Source organism: Engystomops pustulosus, chromosome 5 (assembly GCF_040894005.1).
Source record: "Engystomops pustulosus chromosome 5, aEngPut4.maternal, whole genome shotgun sequence".
In the NCBI taxonomy this organism is placed as follows: domain Eukaryota; kingdom Metazoa; phylum Chordata; class Amphibia; order Anura; family Leptodactylidae; genus Engystomops; species Engystomops pustulosus.
The window spans coordinates 181,901,630-181,922,303 of NC_092415.1; the positions used below are offsets into that span (position 1 = coordinate 181,901,630).

Sequence of the window (20,674 nt, forward strand, 5' to 3'; positions counted from 1 at the left end):
ATGCCCGGGCAAGTGCTGGGGGGCGGGGGTCCACATAAGGCTGTACATAGGGAATCCCTGAGGGTGAAGGGAGTTGTATTTTATGAATCCATAGAGGGTGAGGGGAACTTTTGAGCTGATAAACTAGAGAATATTTTAGGGAACCGGAGACTGTTTTAGTTTCTAAATTTTCAATGCCACCATGTGAGTTTACTGCAAAGGGGCCCACTGAGGCCCTGCTGCCCAGCGGCCTACTGAGACCTGGAGCTGATCCTGGCAGACTTTTGTGCAACTTTGCATACACTGATAAAATTCTTTCCATTGACTGCAACCCTTATAAGTGACTACAGTCAAATAAAATCATGTGAGACAGGCGATGTCTGTTTTGTAGACAGTTTTTATTTTCCCTTTGCGTCTCCAGTTTTGTAAAACCTTATACACTGGGACTGTAGTGTAATTTTTTTTGTCTTTTTCAAGGTTATAATGTTTAGCTCCTAAAAAAGTGAATCCCCTGTCACTTACCTTTGCCCCATTATATAACTTGCATGTTTTAAATATTTGTATTTGTTTTCAGCATTACCATTCAGAAAGAGGCTTCCCAAAGAATGTTCTCCATTATTAATCTTTCCTCCATACATGAAGCTGAACGTATTCTTCTTCAATTACAGATCCATTGTATTGAAAGTTAGTTTTCAATTTGTAAAACCTCATAAGTGCTTTAGCGATAGTAGATTTTGTTACCTGGGACAGAGTCTTGCGGCCAATCACTGAAGCAAGAGGGCAGAGCAATCCGCTGTTCAGGGGCGGACTGGGAATTTAAAGTGGCCCTGGAAAAAACTGTAAAAGTGGCCCCATTCTGTGGGCGGGGTCAAAACAAGTAGGAGTGGACTTGTGATGTGGGTGAAGTTACTAAACTTCATACAAACTGTTAATAGATGGTCTAAGTCAACATGTACACTGCAGAGAAAGAGACTCATACTGCCTCCTTGTACAGGAATAATACTTCTATTTTAAGAGCACACAACTTAATACTGCCATATATGTACACTAAAAACATACTACAATACCTTCTCCAATAAACAAGAATGTAACTAGTATAATACTACTGCCCCTAAGTAAAATATACTGTAATACTGCCCCCCTATGTACAAGTCTATAACTACTATAATACTGCCCCTATGTACAGGAATATAACTACTATAATACTGCCCCTATGTACAGGAATATAACTACTATAATACTGCCCCCTATGTACAGGAATGTAACTACTATAATACTGCCCCCTATGTACAGGAATATAACTACTATAATACTGCCCATATGTACAAGAATATAACTATTATAATATTGCCCCCTATGTACAAGAATATAACTAGCCAGGCAGCCCATAGCCCCAGTATACAGCCAGGCAGCCCATAGCACCAGTATACAGCCAGGCAGCCCATAGCCCCAGTATACAGCCAGGCAGCCCATAGCCCCAGTATACAGCCAGGCAGCCCATAGCCCCAGTATACAGCCAGGCAGCCCATAGCCCCAGTATACAGCCAGGCAGCCCATAGCCCCAGTATACAGCCAGGCAGCCCATAGCCCCAGTATACAGCCAGACAGCCCATAGCCCCAGTATATAGCCAGACAGCCCATAGCCCCAGTATACAGCCAGGCAGCCCATAGCCCCAGTATACAGCCAGGCAGTCCCCTCCAGCCCCAGACCGGCCCTAAACCAATCGGCCCACCGGGATTTCTCCCGGTGGGTCTTATGGCCAGTCCGCCCCTGCCGCTGTTCCTTACTCCATCTCTTTTGATAACTCTGCTCAGGTTCCACAAGGCAGCAAGTAGAGATTTAATATCAAATATAATTTATTGAGTGCATTTTCTCACATAGGACATTTAACACCTATACACAGCATAAGGCATTGCTGGTTTCTTCATAATCGGGGTCCAGGACCTTACCCCTAGATGTGTCTTTTTAAAGGACATCTACCACCTGGATGAAGGATTATAAACCCAGAACACTGACATACTGGTGTGTGCCCCCTCTGGCAGGATCCACTCTTCTTTTAGCTTGTTAGTGGTAGATCAAAGAGAACCTGTCACCAGGGACCTAACTTTCACTAAAGACGGGTTACAGAAGCCCATTACACCTGCAGTGCACATATGTCTTTCTGCCTTCTCTAAGTATTTGCATTACAATATAATTGTGTGTTATAAGTTACTTTGCACCCTGACAGAATCCACTGTGTAGTCCCAGGGTTTGTGCTTTGGTTTGGATGCATTTCAAAAAACATGTGACTTGTCTTTGCTGCAGACTGCTCAGCTCTTGGCCCCCACCTTTGTGTTTCTGTACAGCTCCTCCCTCTGGTTCCTACACAGAGGTCATAGCTTGGTGATCTGACATCAGTAAGGGAGGGAGGAGCTGTACAGGAGCACAAAGATGGGGGCTGAGAGCTGAGGAGTGAGCAGCACAGACAAGTCGCATGTTGTTTTTTGAAATGCATCCAAACCAAAGCCCAACCCCTGGGACTACACGCAAGATAAGTTATAACACACAGTTATATTGTAATGCAAATGCAGAAAGGTATATTTGCAATGCAGCTGTCATGGGCTTCTGCAACCTGTCTTGAGTGAAAATTAGGTCCCTGGAGACAAGTTCCCTTTAACCATTATCGCTGTAGTGTAGATCACAATGGAAATATATGTTTATTAGTAGCTCTGCTTATGTAAACTACTTGCAAGTGCTTTGTGGGGTGTCACCAGAGCCCCCTGGGGTCTGGCTATTACATGTTTTCCATAATACTCCTCCCCTGCCTCTTCTCTCACTCCCCTTACCTCCATATGCAAGAAATCTCACTGCAGCTCACAGCATTAGCTCTTTGCTGGAGCCGGCATGGATGTGTGCCTGTCCTCACTTAACTCCCAAGACCAACTGAGGGGTAGGCAGGAACGGCCTAGATTTCTAGCAACCCTTTTTCTCTCAGTCCACTAATATGCCCCCTCTCAAAGGCCATCAAATATTTTGGGTTTCCCTTAGTCAAGCCATCAACAATCTCTCACCAAGATGTAGACTACAGAAAAGTAGCCTCAGAGCCTTTTGAGTTTTTCGGCCTTCTCATGACAAGACCTGGTGTTTCTTTCAGACTATGGCCCTTTGCATGTGCTAGCTGTAGAGCGGCAGATAGCATATGGCCGCCATCGGAGTGCATTGTACTTGTGTATGGAGAGAGGAGGGGTGATAAGAAATAAGACAAGTGGAGCAGAGATTCAGAGCAACAAAAATAAAAGCTTTTATTTGTTCATTTGAATATAAAACAGGCGTTATCACAGATGTACAAAGCGTACTGGTGGTTTAACAAACAAGAAGGTTGCTGTCTTTTGCACATAAAAATTTTTTTTAATTCAGTTTGTATCGGTTCAGCTGTGATTGGCTGAGTAAATGACCTTTTCTCAAACCAGTCACCACTCCATGAAGTAACGCTTCTGCTAACATTCAACTGATAGACAGGGACGGTCTCTCCCTGGGGTAAAGTGTCAAGCAGAATTAAATAGATCATAAAACAAGCACCATGAGGAATCTGTTGGACTGTGTGTTGAGTGTATGGGTTTATCGGCACTCTCCTCTCGGTCTACCCACATCAGATTTCCAAAAAAAAAGCACAAAAGGTCACAAGACAGACATTACAAGATCCCAGGAATGGTATATCTACAGTACGCATTCTAATACAGAATCTTCCTTTATTGCTGTTTCTTAACCTTGCCAGCACCAGAGAGGGCAGTCACGTGCCATGTACGATGGGCACAATACACAAAGATCCGGTAACTATTACTATACATTTCCGATTTGCAGGCAGATAGTGCTACATGTTTCTGTCTTTACTACATCGTTGGTTGACGTCCCTCCTAAGCGAAGTCATCGCTGCTCCTGGCCATCTAATACCTGAGGTCAGATGCTGGCATTTTGAGTCCACTTGACCGTGAGGAGCTCAACAGGTCAGTACTGCTTCCTTGTAAAGTGTGTTCAATAGTTTTAACCACAAGAATCGTTTTACGGTCACAAACACCACAATCGTCTATTCAAAGTTGACAAGCCGATGAAGACTATGATGACTGGTGGCAATGATTCAAAGTGATTCCAACTTGTGATGAAGTAGTCACAGAAAATTCTTCTAATTATGGAATGACATAAAACGGCTGCCTCATTTCTGCAGTAGGCCCATTGTACACAAGTGAATTTGTTCCAATAAACTCGCTCCGTGTGTCTGCCAGATTTACTTCCCGAAAGTAGAAGAGCAGAACGGATCTAAGCATCCCTTCAGTTCAGCAGTTCTTCATTTGGGCTGGTAAGTGCCACAGTCTTACAGGGTGATTTTGTCAGAACAAACTTGCTCATGTACAACCGGCCTTAGTTAGGGTTCATTCACACTGTACTACCGGCACAAGTGTAGGCCTACCCATCAGCCCAGATAGACATAAAGAGATTGTCCTCCTTTGGGTCATTTTACACCAATATACTTTTTCTTTTTGCTGTATGGAATAATACAGCAGACTAAAATCTAGTAAAAAACTAAAAAAAAAATCTTGCACATCTGGGGCCTACGGGCAGCAGATGTCTCTGTAAGAACACAATTAGAGATCCTCCCAGGGGCGTAACTTGGGGGGGTGCGGTCACAACTGGGTCCAAAAGTCTTATGGGGGCCATAAGGTGTCACTTTCCGATATGAGACGACTAATACTATAGCTTCAAGTTACGCCTATCCTCCTGACATATAACTCTGAAATAGATTGCAAAACCCAGTGTGATAAGACCATAAGACACTTTGGAGGATAAATAAGTAAGCAGGACACAAATTCAAAAAAATGGACAACGATGGTCAGGTCCTCCAGCACGAGAGGCGCTCTGTGTAACCGTTTTCTACCCTGATCAAGAGATGAGCATCTAACTAGAAACTTTTGATACTATTTTATAAATAGGGGTTATAATGCACATTTTGAAAAATCCCTTAATTTCACAATATATTACGGGATGTTTATCCAGGCTATTTAAATATATGCTGAAATGTGCTTATTACATTTGTGAAATAATTTTTTTATCTTAAGAATTGTAGTTTGTGTTCTTTGCTTATAAGGGTATATTCACACACATCAGATTTGTTGCAGAAATTTCTGGGGCTGAAAAAATCTGTTTCGAACAAGAGAAGGATTGGGTCTGTAGAAGGACGATGGATTATTCAAAGTCCCAAGCAGTGGTTTTGGGTAGATGTAGAAATTTCTGCAAGAAATATGCAGAGGGCAAACGTACCATTAAAGATCTGTTAAATAATTCTGATTCAAATTGTAATTTTTAAGGAATTAACTTATCTACAGTGATCAGGGTATTCTGCTTTCATTAATCTATGTGGTTATACACTGCGGCCAGTGATAAAAGCGAAAGAATTAGAATCCTAGCTCCGTCCATTCTTACAGAAAAAAAAACCAGACTAGTAATAAATTAAAATTTCCTTTTGGAAAGGAATATATAATAAAATATATATAGAATAAAGCATCTATGGGATTATATTAAATCCAGTGACCCTGTAAATTCATTACTTTGGACTGCAGCACTCAATCTGGCCACATTAGAAAATGGTGGCACTCAGGGACGGATTATATAAAGGGCATCAGGGGCTTGAGCCCTGAGGCCCCCACCATCCTGCCTGCCTCAAATTATCAGCAATATCAGTGTCCGATTGTGTGTATAAAGAAGTTCTGCTGAAGCTGTGGCGTGCATTAGTGACCCTGTAAATTCATTACTTTGGACTGCAGCACTCATCCTGGACACATTAGAAAATAGTGGCACTCAGGGCCGGATTATATAAAGGGCATCAGGGGCTTCGGCCCTGGGGCCCCCACCATCCTGCCTGCCTCAAATTATCAGCAATATCAGTGTCTGATAGTGTGTATAAAGAAGTTCTGCTGCCGCTGTGGTGTGCATTAAAAGATTCTGTGGCAGCTGAGGTGTGTATGTAAAGATTTTGAGGCAGCTGATGTGTGTAAGTAGAGGTTCTGCAGCAGCTGATGTGTGTTATGTAGAGGTTCTGTGGCAGCCTTCTTCTCTGAATTATTAATTTTACTTTATGAAGTATTTAAATATATAAAAATGTAATTAATTGGGGGCCCACAGTACATGTAATCCAGCCCTTGTGGCACTATTTTGATATGTAAAAGCAAATCCATATAATAATTACCAGCAAAAGGTCACATTTCTATTTTCAGAAACTGAGTTATTTTTGACCCTGGGTATTTCTGATATTACATTATACCCATTTAAGTGGATGAGATTAAATTGTAATATAATGCATAGTCCGCCAACATAACCAGAAATATACATAATAAAAACCCTGCCTCAAAATCTACAAGTCTTATGTTTGGATTTTGAGGAAGATTTGCTGCAGATTTCAGACACTTTTAGACAAACCTATGTGCCAATTGTTTAAAACACATAAAATAATAGAGTAAAGATATATGGGAGTGAATAACCATACAGATCCCTCGACCTGATTCTACATGGGGCCTTATGGGTAGAGGTAGAGGTTATGTCAGTGAGGATACAAATTAAAGTTTAACTAAGCTTTTAACAAAATTGCATAATGAATGGTGCAGATAATAGTAAATTTTGTAATATACTTTATTATAGAAATCTGTTCCTGTGCCCTTTCTTTTCCCCTGCCTTTCTTCCTTATTTAAGCAGTTTGTGTAAATCCGCCTTCAGTCCTGTGTCCACTGACAGCGGAGAGATAAAGGAACCTGATAAACTGTCTAATGAGTTATCTCTTTACAGACGGTCACTGGATAGTCTGATCTCCTCAGAGAGCTGAATCATCAAGACTCTTTTATCTACGCTGTGTGCAGGACTTCACATACACAGCTCACTACCGGAGAAAGAAGAAGTAAAAAAGGCACAGTTAATTGTAAACTATGTAATCTGCTTCACTATCACCTGCAATAATTATTTATTCAATTAATCACTTTAAAAATTTAGTTAAGCTTTAATTATCCCCATTTCATGATCTCTGCACACAGAGTATCTATTGAATAGGTAGAGAAATTAAAAAAGTAAAAAAATAAAACAACTCATATAATACATGTTTTATAGACACAAATAGACTCTTCCCTTTACAGTAATTTACCAGATAATCTAAATTTTAACTACAGATAAAATAATGTTCCACTGGGAGACAACGGTCAATAATTCTTCCGATTTCTTGGAACATGTACTAGGCCTGAACACTATTCTTACTCTGCACTTTAACAATGAATGGTGAGTCAGGAAGCTTCACTCATGTGAGTGAACAGCTCTTCTACATTTGTATGGTGGGGTAAACTACTTTCAGTCATGGAGCAATGGTCTCAAGGAGACTAAGGACCTCCAAGGGGATGCCTGCAGTACAAGTAACAATGTGGGCGGGATCCCAACTGTCTGGTCTCTTAGTTACTTCAGGGTGAAGGATTTAGCTTTGATGTGATGCCAGAATAATCCAACTCATCATCTGATCTATTAGACCCCTACTTTACAACTGTGCCTTCAAGAGGAACAAAGTATGCCAATAGATGAGAAACTAACCAAAGGGATCACCGTAATCAAGGTGCCTTAAAGGATGTCAGTTGAAATAAATGACCCACCACACTATAAAAAAATACTTACATACTTACCTCACAGATCCCCCCATTGCCCTGTTCTCAACACTAGATGCTCCTTCGAAGCTCTTTTCACCTTGGTTCAGCGATGGTATTGCAGTGACTATGATGGTGACCCACTACAATCAGTAACTGGCTAGAAGGATTGGGAGGTCCTTTCTCAATCATCAGTGACAGAACAGTTGGGGAACTGTAAGTAGTAGTCTGGGTTTGGAAAAAAAGCTACAGACTGTGCATGTTGTCCTTATTCAATGAACGGAGGTGTGCTGTTTCTTTAAAACCTTACCGCTCTACATTGGGTATGCCTTCACTATCTTTAAAAACAATCCAAAAAAGCAGCATATTTGAATAACTTTTTCCTGTTTTAGGCCCAATTACCTCATAGCTTCCAATAGGAAAATAAAATCTCCTCACCGTAGACTGTTCTTGGTCTACTTCAAAAGTGGTCCTGTATAATCTGCTCTGCGCGGCATGGTGAAGGTGTATGGCACTCCGACAGTAAGCTAAAAGCCCTAGTTCCTCATACCTTGTCATTCTATCTCTCTGTGTCATTGCATATATGCATCCGGTGCCACCCCTCTTGAGGTTTAAAGTGAATATCCACCATTGAGCACCATTTATAAATCTACTAAGATCCAAAATTCTAAGCAAGTTAATAATTGTCTAGATTTTTTAATCGATAAAGCTCTGATTTTTTTTTTTAAATACAGGGCCCCAAATTCTTACTACAGGCACAGACAGAGTCCAGTGATAATATTCCCTCTGTCTGAGGCCACCACTAGGGGGAGCTCTCTGAATATTGCTTATACACACTGGTCAAAGCCAGCAACAAAGTATGAAAGAAGCAGAACCTTTCAACCTTAAACAACTCCATGATCCTGACAATGTGCCAGAAATCTATTTGCACTAATTGAATTAATAGCGCTTACTGTCTTTGTTTACGTTAACAACTTTTTTCCATATAGGGAAACTGCCTTTATTTAACAGAACAGAGAACACAGTCTAAATACAAGATACTACATGTTTTACTAGGTATAAGGACATCATAGCCATCATAGCTTCTATAGTCTGCTGGAGTTCGGTACTACTGTAACTTTTTGTAAATTTCAGTGTCCACAGGGGAATAGAGCCGAAACCAAAGGTATCTTATAGAGGAGGAGAGGGTTGACCCATAGTGAATGGCTTGTTATATGACATGTACAAATTTACCAAGTGATATTCCACAACTTAGCTGTGATGTTGCTTTAGACATCACCAGTAGCAAGTGGGCTCTGTCGAAGTGATGTCACCACTGAGCCTCTATACACCAACAGACCCCAGAGGTGATGGGAGGAGCCAAGTTGAATCGGAAATAAGTTTCCTTCCATTGCCTGCAGTCACAAATTTTCTTGAAACTAAATGAACGGATCTTAAGTTTGAATTTATTTTAATGTTACCCTGTCTGAAGATTTTCTGTATTGTCAGCCGTTGTCTGTCAAGTTTTTTAGACACAACTTAAGAACGTGACACGAATCTTAGAATGTAGCAGCAATGATGTGATTTGTTGGAGACAGATGTACAAAGGATGGATGGAATCTCCATGTATCACACACAAATAACCATGGATGATGCCTTCTCATAGGTAGGTGGCTTTTAATTCGAAATTCACAGGGCTTCAAAATTTGGGTCGTCATAAAAAGTTGCCTAAATTAGAAATCCAATTATCATTACACCGTAGACAATATTGAATGCCCATGGATGATGCGAGGCAGCACATTTGGGAACAAGGTTCATGAGGATGATCGTGATACAACTATGAATTTTTTGAAAACCGCGTCATTCCCCAACATGAATTTTTTTTTTACACTTAAGTCAAATGCATCCTCCGATCAGCACACACATTCTACAATTGTATCTACTGTTGCTTCTCTAGGAGAAAAGGAAAGAAAAAAAAATGATAGTGCATATCAGACATACGTTTCGTACACCATCTAAAGGATGGCGTGTAAAAATCCACTTGCTGGTATCTAGAGTAAATCTCGTATACGGGAACACAGGCAATCCACGATTGCAGTTTCTGAACAAAGAATTGTGAAGAACACCCAGTTATATACAGTGGGAGACACCATGCAAGTGACACGTACTGCATCGTAAACATTAAAATATATCCCTTCCCGCATAACCCATTAGTGAATTTATAATTTCATATATATATATTTGATGTGATACTATCCACTCAAGATAATACAACGCTTTTTTTTTTTTATATTAGCAAACATTACAAGAACTCGACTTTTCTTGAATGCCGTTTTTTTTTTTTTTTACCTTTTTATACTTCTAAAGAGATCAAAATAAATTAAACATTTTATACATAATTACATATGGAGAGTTAACTTATTTTATCTTTTTAGTTCAGTACAAAGAGACTTGCCAAAGTCCACCTAATGCGTACTATGTTTACTAGATATATTACTCTCAATCTGAGATGAACAGCAATTTTTTTCATTTGTGTGCTTACTCAGGAATTGCTATGCAGACCATCTCGCGGCAGCAGAAATCAGATTGCGAGGTTACGATCCATAACCTCAAATCCGTCATTCGTAAGCCTCCGAGGAGTCAAAAACATTTAATAAACTTTCTACAGTAGTTTGTTTTTGGTTGCGATAGGACCCAACCAAGACCACGTTGGGTTTGCAGCCAATAACCTTTCTTCTTGCTGTATCAGATGGAGAAATAAAAATAATAATAATAAAAAAAAAATCCACTCTGATATTAAGGGGTTAAAACACTGGACAGATTAGCAGCTTACAAACTTTGGCTTCAATCCAGTACCCCCAAAAAAAGCTAAAACTATGATTTTGATCCTTGGTGTGTCACTATGAAATTGGATTTTTTTTTTCTGTACTGTGTTCGTACCGTTTTTTTAATCCGTATAGAACAGGACTGGATCCAATTGTCTCCGACACAAAGATGTGAACCCTGTAACAATCCTGTCAACGTGAAACTTTTTCAGCCCATTTCGTTCCATTTAAAAATAATCCTTTGTAAAGTACGTAGCTACGTTATGAGAACACTGGGGTAGGGCTAGCAACAACAACAACAAAAGAAAAAGACAAAAAACTTTTTTTTTCTTTTGCAAAACTGGCATTTAAAAATAATAATAAAAAAGCCGAGGGTCACACAAGGTCTTCATACAATGGAGACCTGTAGAGTTCTCAGCCCGTTCAACTGAGGCAGCAAAGTACCTTAAAAAAAGTCTATTGGTGCTAAAATGTAGTGGTAAAAACAAAAAGCACATTTCACATTCTGTCTGCCCAATTTTGAGAAATTGGAACGTTAAAATGACAAAAAACTGATCCATTCTGAACAAAGGTTAAATCCCCTATTTGCAAGTTGGTAATTCCTTTTTTTGTAGGTTTTTTTTTTTTTTAGTGGACACAAAAAATTTATACATCTATTGTGAAGTCCATGGAAGCCTTTTTAAAATTACAAGACTACATGTTGTAGGCCACATATATGGGGTCCAGCTGATCTGCCAAAAACCCATCTCGTAGGTGCATACGCTGTTTCTCTCCACGGGAGTTGATAGGAATGACACCAATGTCCACCACTACAACCACGCCTACAATAAGGTAATGTTCCTCCAAAATCACATTGGTAACTAGTGGTACCAGATCCAAAGCTTCTTGTTCAGAGCCATCAAGTTCTACCACAACGACCAACAAGTTTGTCCAGGTAAACACAGCACTGGTAGGGGAGAAAAAAAGTTGGATTAAGAATCATTTCTGAAATAATGATACCTATGGCAGTAGTTTATTTACGTTAAAAGGAGATAAATAGATTTTTTTTTCACCATTGGCCCCAGGTACCTACAGATCAATGCAACGTCATTGCTTAGCCTCGGTACAACAACAGAGGCTGGTGATGACAGGAGAAGCTGTACTCGACCAGATGCAAGGACCAGTAAGTATGAGGTCTTTGATACAGTATATTTATACCACCTGGGACCGATTGTAAAAAAAAAATAATTAGGAAGTCGGCCAACCCCTTTTAGAAATGTATAGTTGGGGAGAAATGGACCACCACCACACACAGTAGATGCTGTCTCACTCACTTGAAATCAGCAAGTTCAGCTTACATTTATTTACAATCCCTTATAGCAGAGGTGGCAAACCTTTTAGAGACTATGTGCCCACTGAGAGGGCTCTGAGTGCTACCTCTGGGACCCTTGTCATAGATTCGTCACCACTGCCTTAGGCTACATGCACACTGCCGTGAGCCCGCCGCACCGTAGCACGGCGGGCACACGGCAGCGCGGGGAGAGGGGGAGGAGGTGAGCACAGCTCACCCCCGCCCCTCTCCATAGCGATATATGGCTGTGGCGCCGTAATATGGGAAAAGATAGGACGTGTCCTATCTTTCCCCGGGCTACGGAGCGGTATGGTGCCACACGTGTGCTGCACCGTACCGCTCCCATAGGGCGCCGTGAGCCCATAGAAGTGTATGGGGGACGTATATCGGCCGCATATACGCCGGCCGTATATACGTCCCCCATACTGTAGTGTGAATGTAGCCTTAGAGCAGGGGTAGGGAACCTATGGCTCGGGAGCCATATGTGGCTCTTTCGATGGCTGCATCTGGCTCTCAGACAAATCACTGATTAATAGCAATCGCCAGTGTGTACATGTAAGACAAACACAGCGATGATCACTGGATGCAGGCCGGGATGTTACCACTGCCTGCATCCTTAGTGTGACCCAGGCACCATCGCCGCACCGTTGCTTAGGTGACCGCGCCTGTGTCATAGAGTAGAGCAGCATCCACTCCACTGTATGACCCAGGCCCAATTGCCGAAGCAATGATGGCAGTGGCGCCTGGGTCATAGAGAAGAGTGTTGGAGTGATGAGAAGCCACTGAAAGGAGACAGGTAGGTGAGTATTCCCTTTTTATTTGTTGCGACTACCTATCTACTGGGGGCGGGTATGTGCTGCCACTACCTATCTACTGGGTCCTGGGGGCATGTGATGGGGCTACCTGTCTATTGGGGGATATTTGCTCTGGCTACCTATCTAATGGGGGCATGTGCTGTGGCTACCTATACACTGGGGAGCATGTGCTGTGTATACCTATACACTGGGGAGCATGTGCTTTGTCTACCTTTCTACTGGGGGGTCATGTGCTGTGACTACCTTTCTACTAAGGGCATTTGCTGGGGCTAACTATCTACTGGAGGAATGTGCTATGACTACCTATCTACTGGGGAGCATGTACTGAGGGTACCTATCTACTGGCAGGCATGTGCTGTGGCTACCTATCTACTGGGGTCAATGTGATGTGGCTACCTATCTACTGGGGTCATGTGCTGTGGCTACCTATCTACTGGGAGGCATGTGCTGGGACTACCTATCTACTGGGATGCATGGGCTGTGGCTACCTATTTACTAGCAGGCATGCAATTCTGCTACCTATCTACTATGGGGCATGTGACATGATTATTAATATACTGGGGGGGGGCATGTGCTGTGGCTACCTATCTACTGGGAGGCATGTGCTGTGGCTACCTATTTACTAGCAGGCATGCAATGGTGCTACCTATCTACTATGAGGCATGTGCCGTGATTACTAATATACTGGGGGGGGGCATGTGGTGTTGCTACCTATCTACTATGAGGCATGTGCCGTGATTACTAATATACTGGGGGGGGGGGTGCATGTGGTGTGGCTACCTATCTACTATGGGTCATGTGCTGGGGCTATCTGTCTATTTGGGTGCATGTGCTGGGGCTACATATCTACTGGGAACATGTACTGAGGCTACCTATCTACTGGGGTGCATGTGCCGTGGCTACCTATTTACTGGGGGTTATGTGATGTGGCTACCTATCTACTGGGGGCATGTACTGGGGCTAGCTATCTACTGGGGACATGTACTGGGGCTAGCTATCTACTGGGCGGCATGTGCTGGGCCTACCTAGTTACTGGACCCCATGTGATGTGGCTACCTATCTAGTGAGGGGCAGGTGCTTTGGCTGCCCATTTACTGGAGGCCATGTTCTGCTGTTACCTATCTACTGGGGGGCATGTGCTGTGGCTACCTATCTACTGGTGGGCCATGTACTTGGGCTACCTATCTACTAGAGGGGGAAGTGCTGTGGCTACCTATCTACTGGGGGACATGTGCCGTGGCTACCTATCTACTGGGGGGAATTTGCATATTGTATGGCTCTCACAGAATTACAGTTTAAAATATGTGGTGTTCACGGCTCTCTCAGCCAAAAAGGTTCCTGACCCCTGCCTTAGAGGAATGGGAAATCAGTAGGGAGAATTTTTGGGTAAAGTAATATTCCCACAACTCAGAGCCTGTGAGTTGTCTTGGTTGTTTTTATAGGACGATCATACATACAGACAGTATGAAGTCTCCTCACCCAGAAGTAAAACTGTGTCAGAAAATGCTATAGTTTTACAATATACAGTATAGGCAATCCCAGGGCTAGGGATTGGTGTATTCTTAAATTTAATTTATATGTAAGCGGGAACAGGTATATATTTTGGAGGTGTTAGGCAACAGTCAGGCGATTTATGGCCGCCGTACCGTAGTAATGCGGGCATACATCGGCGCTGCAGAGAGGAGCATGGGGTGAGAGCAGCTCACCCCCGGCCCTCTCCATAGGAGTATACAGCGCACGGCGCCATATTCCGTAGAAGGATAGGACATGTCCTATCTTTCTATGGGCTACGTAGTGGTACAGTGCCGCACATTTACTGCACCGTACCGCTCCCGTACAGGGCTGTGAGCCCATAGAAGTGTATGGGGGACATTATATATATATATATATATATATATATATTCTAAATTTTTGTATGTTGTGGGACTAAAGATAAAGTTTCATTTTGGACACCTGGAGCCTAAGTTCTGTAAATTCCCAGCATCCATACAACTTCACCAGAGGTCCAATGGGGCCACATGTTCTAAAGTCGGGGACTGCCTGTAATTCTTTTAGATTTTGTTTGATTTCGATGAATTAAGTTAATTGATTATAAGACGGCAGCATTTTATTCCATCGTGTTGCTGGAGACTATATACAAGATCTGAATTAAAAGAAGAAAGACATTACCATTCTGTAACACTCTTGTGGGCTCTGATGACAGATGTTTCTATATCGATTGGGTGATATCTCATCCCTCGTAGCTCCATTGCTTCATCCAGGGCTCCAACCACATAAAGAGCATCATGTCGTTCTATACAGAGCCAAAACAAACTTTTTAGAGACTGTCAACCATTAGGCAAGGCATAATAAAAATCCTCAAAACTTGTTTTGTCATTTATATGTACAGTTAGGGGAGTCAGTTATGGTGGAACTGCAACTAAATATTGAAGATAGTAAATCAGTGTCTAATTAATGGGTTCCACCATTGAGATGTCATGCAGTGGCATGGACACCACGTTTCATTTCCATGACACGAATGGTAAAAGGGATTTGGGCACACCAGCTCCTATAACCCTGATCTCCTCATCTGGCGATTAGGGAGAAGTGAGGTTTGTGCGTTATAAATCGTGTAAGGTTATATTCTCTATCTTACCGCCATTTGCATCTGTTAGTTCTGTTCTTCTTAAGAATCCCAGGTAACCTGTTCGTGCCCAGACAGTTTGCGTGTCTCCAAAGCTAAGCCTGGAACTGAAGTGATCGGACTGCAGGGACTCATCTCCATAAATTGTGAAGTAGCCACTGGCATTGTGAGCGCTGTGAACCCAAATCTACAAAACACAAATAGTAAAAAAGGTCAACTTTTATAACTCAAGTTATACACTCAAGTATAAGCCAAGCTACCTAATTTTGCTACAAAAAGCTGGGAAAACTTTTTGATTTGATTATAAGCCTAGGGTGAGAAATGCAGCAACTACTCTTTAACAAAATGTCCAGAAGCAGAGCACCCCTTTAATGATACAATGTCCAGCAAAGCCCCCTTACTGACCCAATGTCCAGAACTACAGCCCCCTTACTGACCCAATGTCCAGAACTACAGCCCCCTTACTGACCCAATGTCCAGAACTACAGCCCCCTTACTGACCCAATGTCCAGCAGCAGAGCCCCTCTTCTGATTACTATGACGTAATCAGGTGGCGACACGCCACATTATAGTGTGTCCACGGAAAGAGAGCAAAGACAAGCCTATGCCCGCACTGCCAGGAAGGTGGAACTGAGGGGAGATGAGATTAGGCAGAAGAGGGCGACAGGGGGTGATTACAGTCTCCCGTTAATGACACAATGTCCAGCAGCAGAGCCCCCCTTCCTGACACAATGTCCAGCACTATTACCCCCTTCCTGACACAATGTCCAGAAGCAGAGCCTCCTTTTTGACACAATATCCAGCAGCAAAGCCCCCCAGTTCTGGCCCCCCGGCAGCATGGGCAGAGGCATGCCTATGCTTTCTTCCCGCACACACGCTATGACGTGGCTTGTTGCCGGCTAATTACATCATAGTATAGCAGCAGTAATTTCCGGCACTCCCGTACTACTGAATGATACATGCTCGACCTGCCTCTCCACCCATTAGTGAGAATGGGGATCCGATTCTCCTGATAACAGGGGTCCCATTCTCGTGGACCCTCACCAATACTATCATAACCTGTGTTATATCTGCAGGTCTAGTCACCAATAAGAAAATTCTACATCTCACATGGCTTCTGAATGCAAAAATAACCATAGAAGAGACGATTCCACGCTACATCAACTTCAGAAAAGGTTTTCCTAATGGTCATGTGACTGTTAGAGTCAATCCCTGATATCACTGATCATATATTCCAGTATCGGTGCTAAAGCTTGTGACTATTATTCAGTGATAAAAATCTTTATTTTAGTCTCTGAATGATTTACAATGATCCTATAAAGCTTAATATATAAAAAAAAGAATATCCCGTCAAGAAAGTCATTATCTTAATAGAGAAAATACTTCAGATGCGAGTTAATCGTATGGAATTAAACGCTGGCAAAGTGATACATTCATGTCCTAGGCAAGAAAAGGCGACATCATAAACCATGGGAATTGCTAAATCCCATTGATTAACGTTCTGTCACGATTCAGAAGGAGATGTAATATCTTATATAAACAGCAGTAAGTTGGAAGTCCCTTTGATTTGTGATCTGCAGATATATTATGTATTGGACGGCAGAGGAAGAGAAGAATTAAAAAGATTATAAAATGTAGAAAAAATGCGCAACAATGGCATAAAGCACAAAAATAACTGCTAATTGGGGAAACAACGCCACATAGAGAACAGCGATAAAATGATTCACTTAGGAATTTTGGAATACCCTCTTAAAGGGGTTGGCCGCTTTATATCATGCTTTTTGTAATGTGTGTGTGTGTGGGGGGGGGGGTTAGGATATTAGGTAATTTACCAATATACATCTATTAATAGCACTGCTCTGCTTTCTTGATATGTAAAGTGAAGCCTTTTTTCTCATCAGCCAGACATTCCTGTCCATAAAATGGCCGCATATGGAGGGTCATGTGATCTCTATCTGTGCATGAACAATCGCCAGCACCTTAATCTTATATTCCTGAATACTATCATAAGGTCCTGGCAGGGCGATTGTTCATGGACAGTTAGAAATCACATGAGCCTCCATAAGTGATCTATGATTATTATAATCTTGATAATGAAAAACAAAAAATACTGCAGTTCTCACACTTGTCACTAGGCCTAACACTTCCTTGCCTCCGCTGATTCTGGGGTAACTTCTTTAAAGGGAACCTGTCTTCAGATTTTGACCTCTTAACCTGGTGAAAGGTTTCTATAGTTTACAACAGACAGAAAACAAAGTAGTTTTTCTCCAAAAAGTCCTTTTCTCTGTTGAGTAGAAAATACAGTTTGAAAATACATTTGGCTCATTGTCAACAAGGAACCCGAGTCATAGGGGTGGTTCACAGGAGTCATTGGGGGAGATTTATCATACGTCAGTGAGGAGGCCTGCTGATGTATACGGCAGGTGGCTGCACAAGTGGACAAAACTAAATTTCTTTGCGAAAACCATGTGGACATTTAAGCTGAACATTTACATGGTCTAGGTTGTGCTCAGGTGCAGGGCAGGCGGGACCAATATGCTGCTGTCAGTGACCGCTTCCTGTCCACTCCATGATCACTTGGCATGGAGATGGTGTAGAGAGGATAATAATCCCAATTACTGGCATGTCAAGAGTAATTGCAGTTATTCCAGGGCTTCTTTTTTCTGGCATAGAAGCCCAGATAAATGTCCCCCAATGAGTCATCTTCTGAATTATTCTCCCCCTCTGTTCTAAGTTGTAGTTGACTACATCCGGCACTGGGCATGTGCACGTAGAAGTGAAGTCCTAATCTTGTCGTATGTGCATGGGGACAGTGACGCTGGGGTGCAGCCCCCACTACTTAGAAATGGCCGATGCCCAATTTAAACAGCACCGCCAACTATGTAACTAGAAGGGAGGAGGAGAAGAATGAAGAGGATGACTCCATGAATGTCTCAGGGTCCTGGTGCGCAATGAGCCGGGTATTTTCCACAGTTTATTTTCTACTTCTCCTTTGAGTTGTGGCCTCGTATATATTGTCTCCCTGCCGCAATGTTTGGAGGAAGAACTGGGCTAAGCTACCATTCATCCTTAGACATAAGTGGTACTGTCTTATGCATAAGTTGTTCTGGACCTCATCAAATTCCTTTTATCTTTATGACCACGTCAATCCCAATACGGACCACTTATTTATTCTGAACTTGTCATCTAGATCAAACACGTCTTTTATATCAAGCTATGACCTAGATGAGAGCGTTAGTCATCGGAACAAGGGACAAGGTGACTCACCTCACCAAGATGCGAGTCTCCCAGCGGTCCCTTTGTTTCTGGATTTGCAATTATTATTCGAACACCTGGAAGGATCTGTGTATGAGAGAAGCAGACTATAAAATGTGTATTTAATATAGATACATCTATAGGTAGATGATTACTTAAAAAAAGGAATGAGATGTGATATCATTAAAAGTAAAACTGCAATAAACGTACTTTTCCTGACTCCATGAGAGGCAAACTGTGCGGAGATCCTCTCTCTACCAAACGGACTCTGAAACACAAAAAAATGTAAAGGTCTCAAGGTAAATAATAAGGTTAAATTTCAATAAAGGACATGTATTGAAATAACTCTGTATAACTCAGCAATAATATACAATTTACTCCATATCATCGTGACTAAACAAGAGTTGCCTATCCTCTTGCTAAGTCTAGTTAGGACACATGGATGTAATGTGGGTTGATAGGTCCACTAATTGTCCCCCTAGGCTTGGACTGGCCCAACTGTGATCTGGTGAATCCATCCTGGTGGATCTGGGAAAGGTGCATGTATGATCACAGAACCTGGCTACTTTCTGGGATCAATGTTTTTTCAGATCCACAGAGTAGCTGTCAGCGCTGCTATATATGTAATTGTATGTTTGTGGGTTTATGACCACTGCCCATATCTATAAAATATTAGTACATTTGCCACACTAAGCACACTAAACCAAGCACACTTTGAAGCTGGGGTGTGAGTCCTCTAATAGGGTTCCATTCTTCTTTCTGCTTTTAATAGCTAATTTTTTGAAAAAAAACCCCCAAAAAAACAATTTTTAAAATTTTTGCAAATGAGCGTTAGGGGCTACTGTCTACATCAGAGAAGCCCCTTCTGGCTCCCCGGTCTGCTTATTATTCATGCCTCCATTCACCTCTCTGTCTGGCGAGGGAATAGCGGGCAGAGATGCAGAATTTTGCCCAGAAGGGGCTTCTGTAGCCCCTTCTGCATAATTTTAAAAGATGATTTTTTTAAAAACAAAAAAACAAGGTCCTGTTTTTGGAGTCACAACCTAGCATGTAAGTGTGCTCAGTTTAGAAGAACTAAATCCATGTTGTACTTAAAGAACTGCTAACCAGCAGTAGTAGCCATTACATACAAATCCCAATTTAGATAAGCCCAAAATATTGCAATATTGTCTGCTTCAAATTCTATGAATTCCAGATTTTCTTGGGGTTCCATAAAGGTTACATTCCTTGGGACTCTACTGATAATAGTAAGACATTTTTCTAATAATTTATAACTTGCAGCATGGAAAGGGAATGTAGGTGTCTATGACACAGGGATATAACAGAAACCTATGGAAAGAGGGATGGATGTCTGCTCCGAGAACACCACATCATTAGCGATAAATGGCAAACACATGTTCCTAATATTTTACATTAGACAGCCCACATACCACGCTCTAATGGTGATCCACCGCAACCACTGCGAGGCCAAGAATATATATCCCCTACTGGATGGACGGGATTTAATGTGGATTTATAATCTGCTTCCAGAAGCAAAAAAGAGAAAGACTGGATGCAAAATGTGCAAAGAATGTTCTTGGCCAGCCTGGAGTAATTGTGGGTAATTGTCTACATTTTACGGCACTGCCCATGCTCAGTACATTCTGTATCTATAATTACATAGGGGCGAGCCCTGCGCTGCGATGTGGTTAGTATGTCTATGCTCTACACGGCACTAATGGCGACATATTCTGCTTTTCTATGGTGTCACATAGACTCGCACTAAGCCACTGGAAGCCAAAACTTTGGCAAGACTGATTTGGTTTAAATAAACCTGGGAATGGCCTTAGAAATAGGAATGAAGTTACTTGGCGTTTGCATCGGTTACTTATCCTGTATTCCCATGGTAAGAACTAATGGGAGTTTAATGAAAAGCTCATCAACCTAAATGGGGCATTGAATTTCCCTTAGCCCCCATTGCATGTATTCCTCAACTCGCCTACTTTCCATTTTCCTTCCATATCCTAAAGACCAGTAGAGACTCTAGAAATGACTCTTTACTTCCTAAGAAAATTTCTAGAGAAGCCACCAGGTGGCAGGACCAGACTGGCAGAAGCCGGCAGCGAGATGCAACGTTGTGGATGACTAAGTTACACGGGTCACTTGTGGCCGACACTGAAGAAGGGGCATTGCACAAATTTCCTTTTACATCACATATATCGGTCCCTGTATTTATATCTGGAAA

General features: G+C 42.0%; 1 protein-coding gene across 10 annotated transcripts in view; it reads right to left on the minus strand.

Moving 5' to 3' along the window:
• Positions 1-3,236: 3,236 nt before the first annotated feature.
• DIP2C (disco interacting protein 2 homolog C) overlaps positions 3,237-20,674 on the minus strand; it is a 303,276-nt gene continuing 285,838 nt past the window's right edge. For all 10 annotated transcript variants that reach the window (XM_072153984.1, XM_072153986.1, XM_072153982.1 and 7 more), the window contains 5 exons: positions 18,661-18,718; positions 18,463-18,537; positions 15,208-15,382; positions 14,742-14,865; positions 3,237-11,373 (listed from right to left, as the gene is read on the minus strand). In XM_072153984.1, the coding sequence (XP_072010085.1) occupies positions 11,121-11,373; positions 14,742-14,865; positions 15,208-15,382; positions 18,463-18,537; positions 18,661-18,718 (685 nt within the window). In that variant the 3' untranslated portion in view covers positions 3,237-11,120. The remainder of the gene's footprint in view (positions 11,374-14,741; positions 14,866-15,207; positions 15,383-18,462; positions 18,538-18,660; positions 18,719-20,674) is intronic.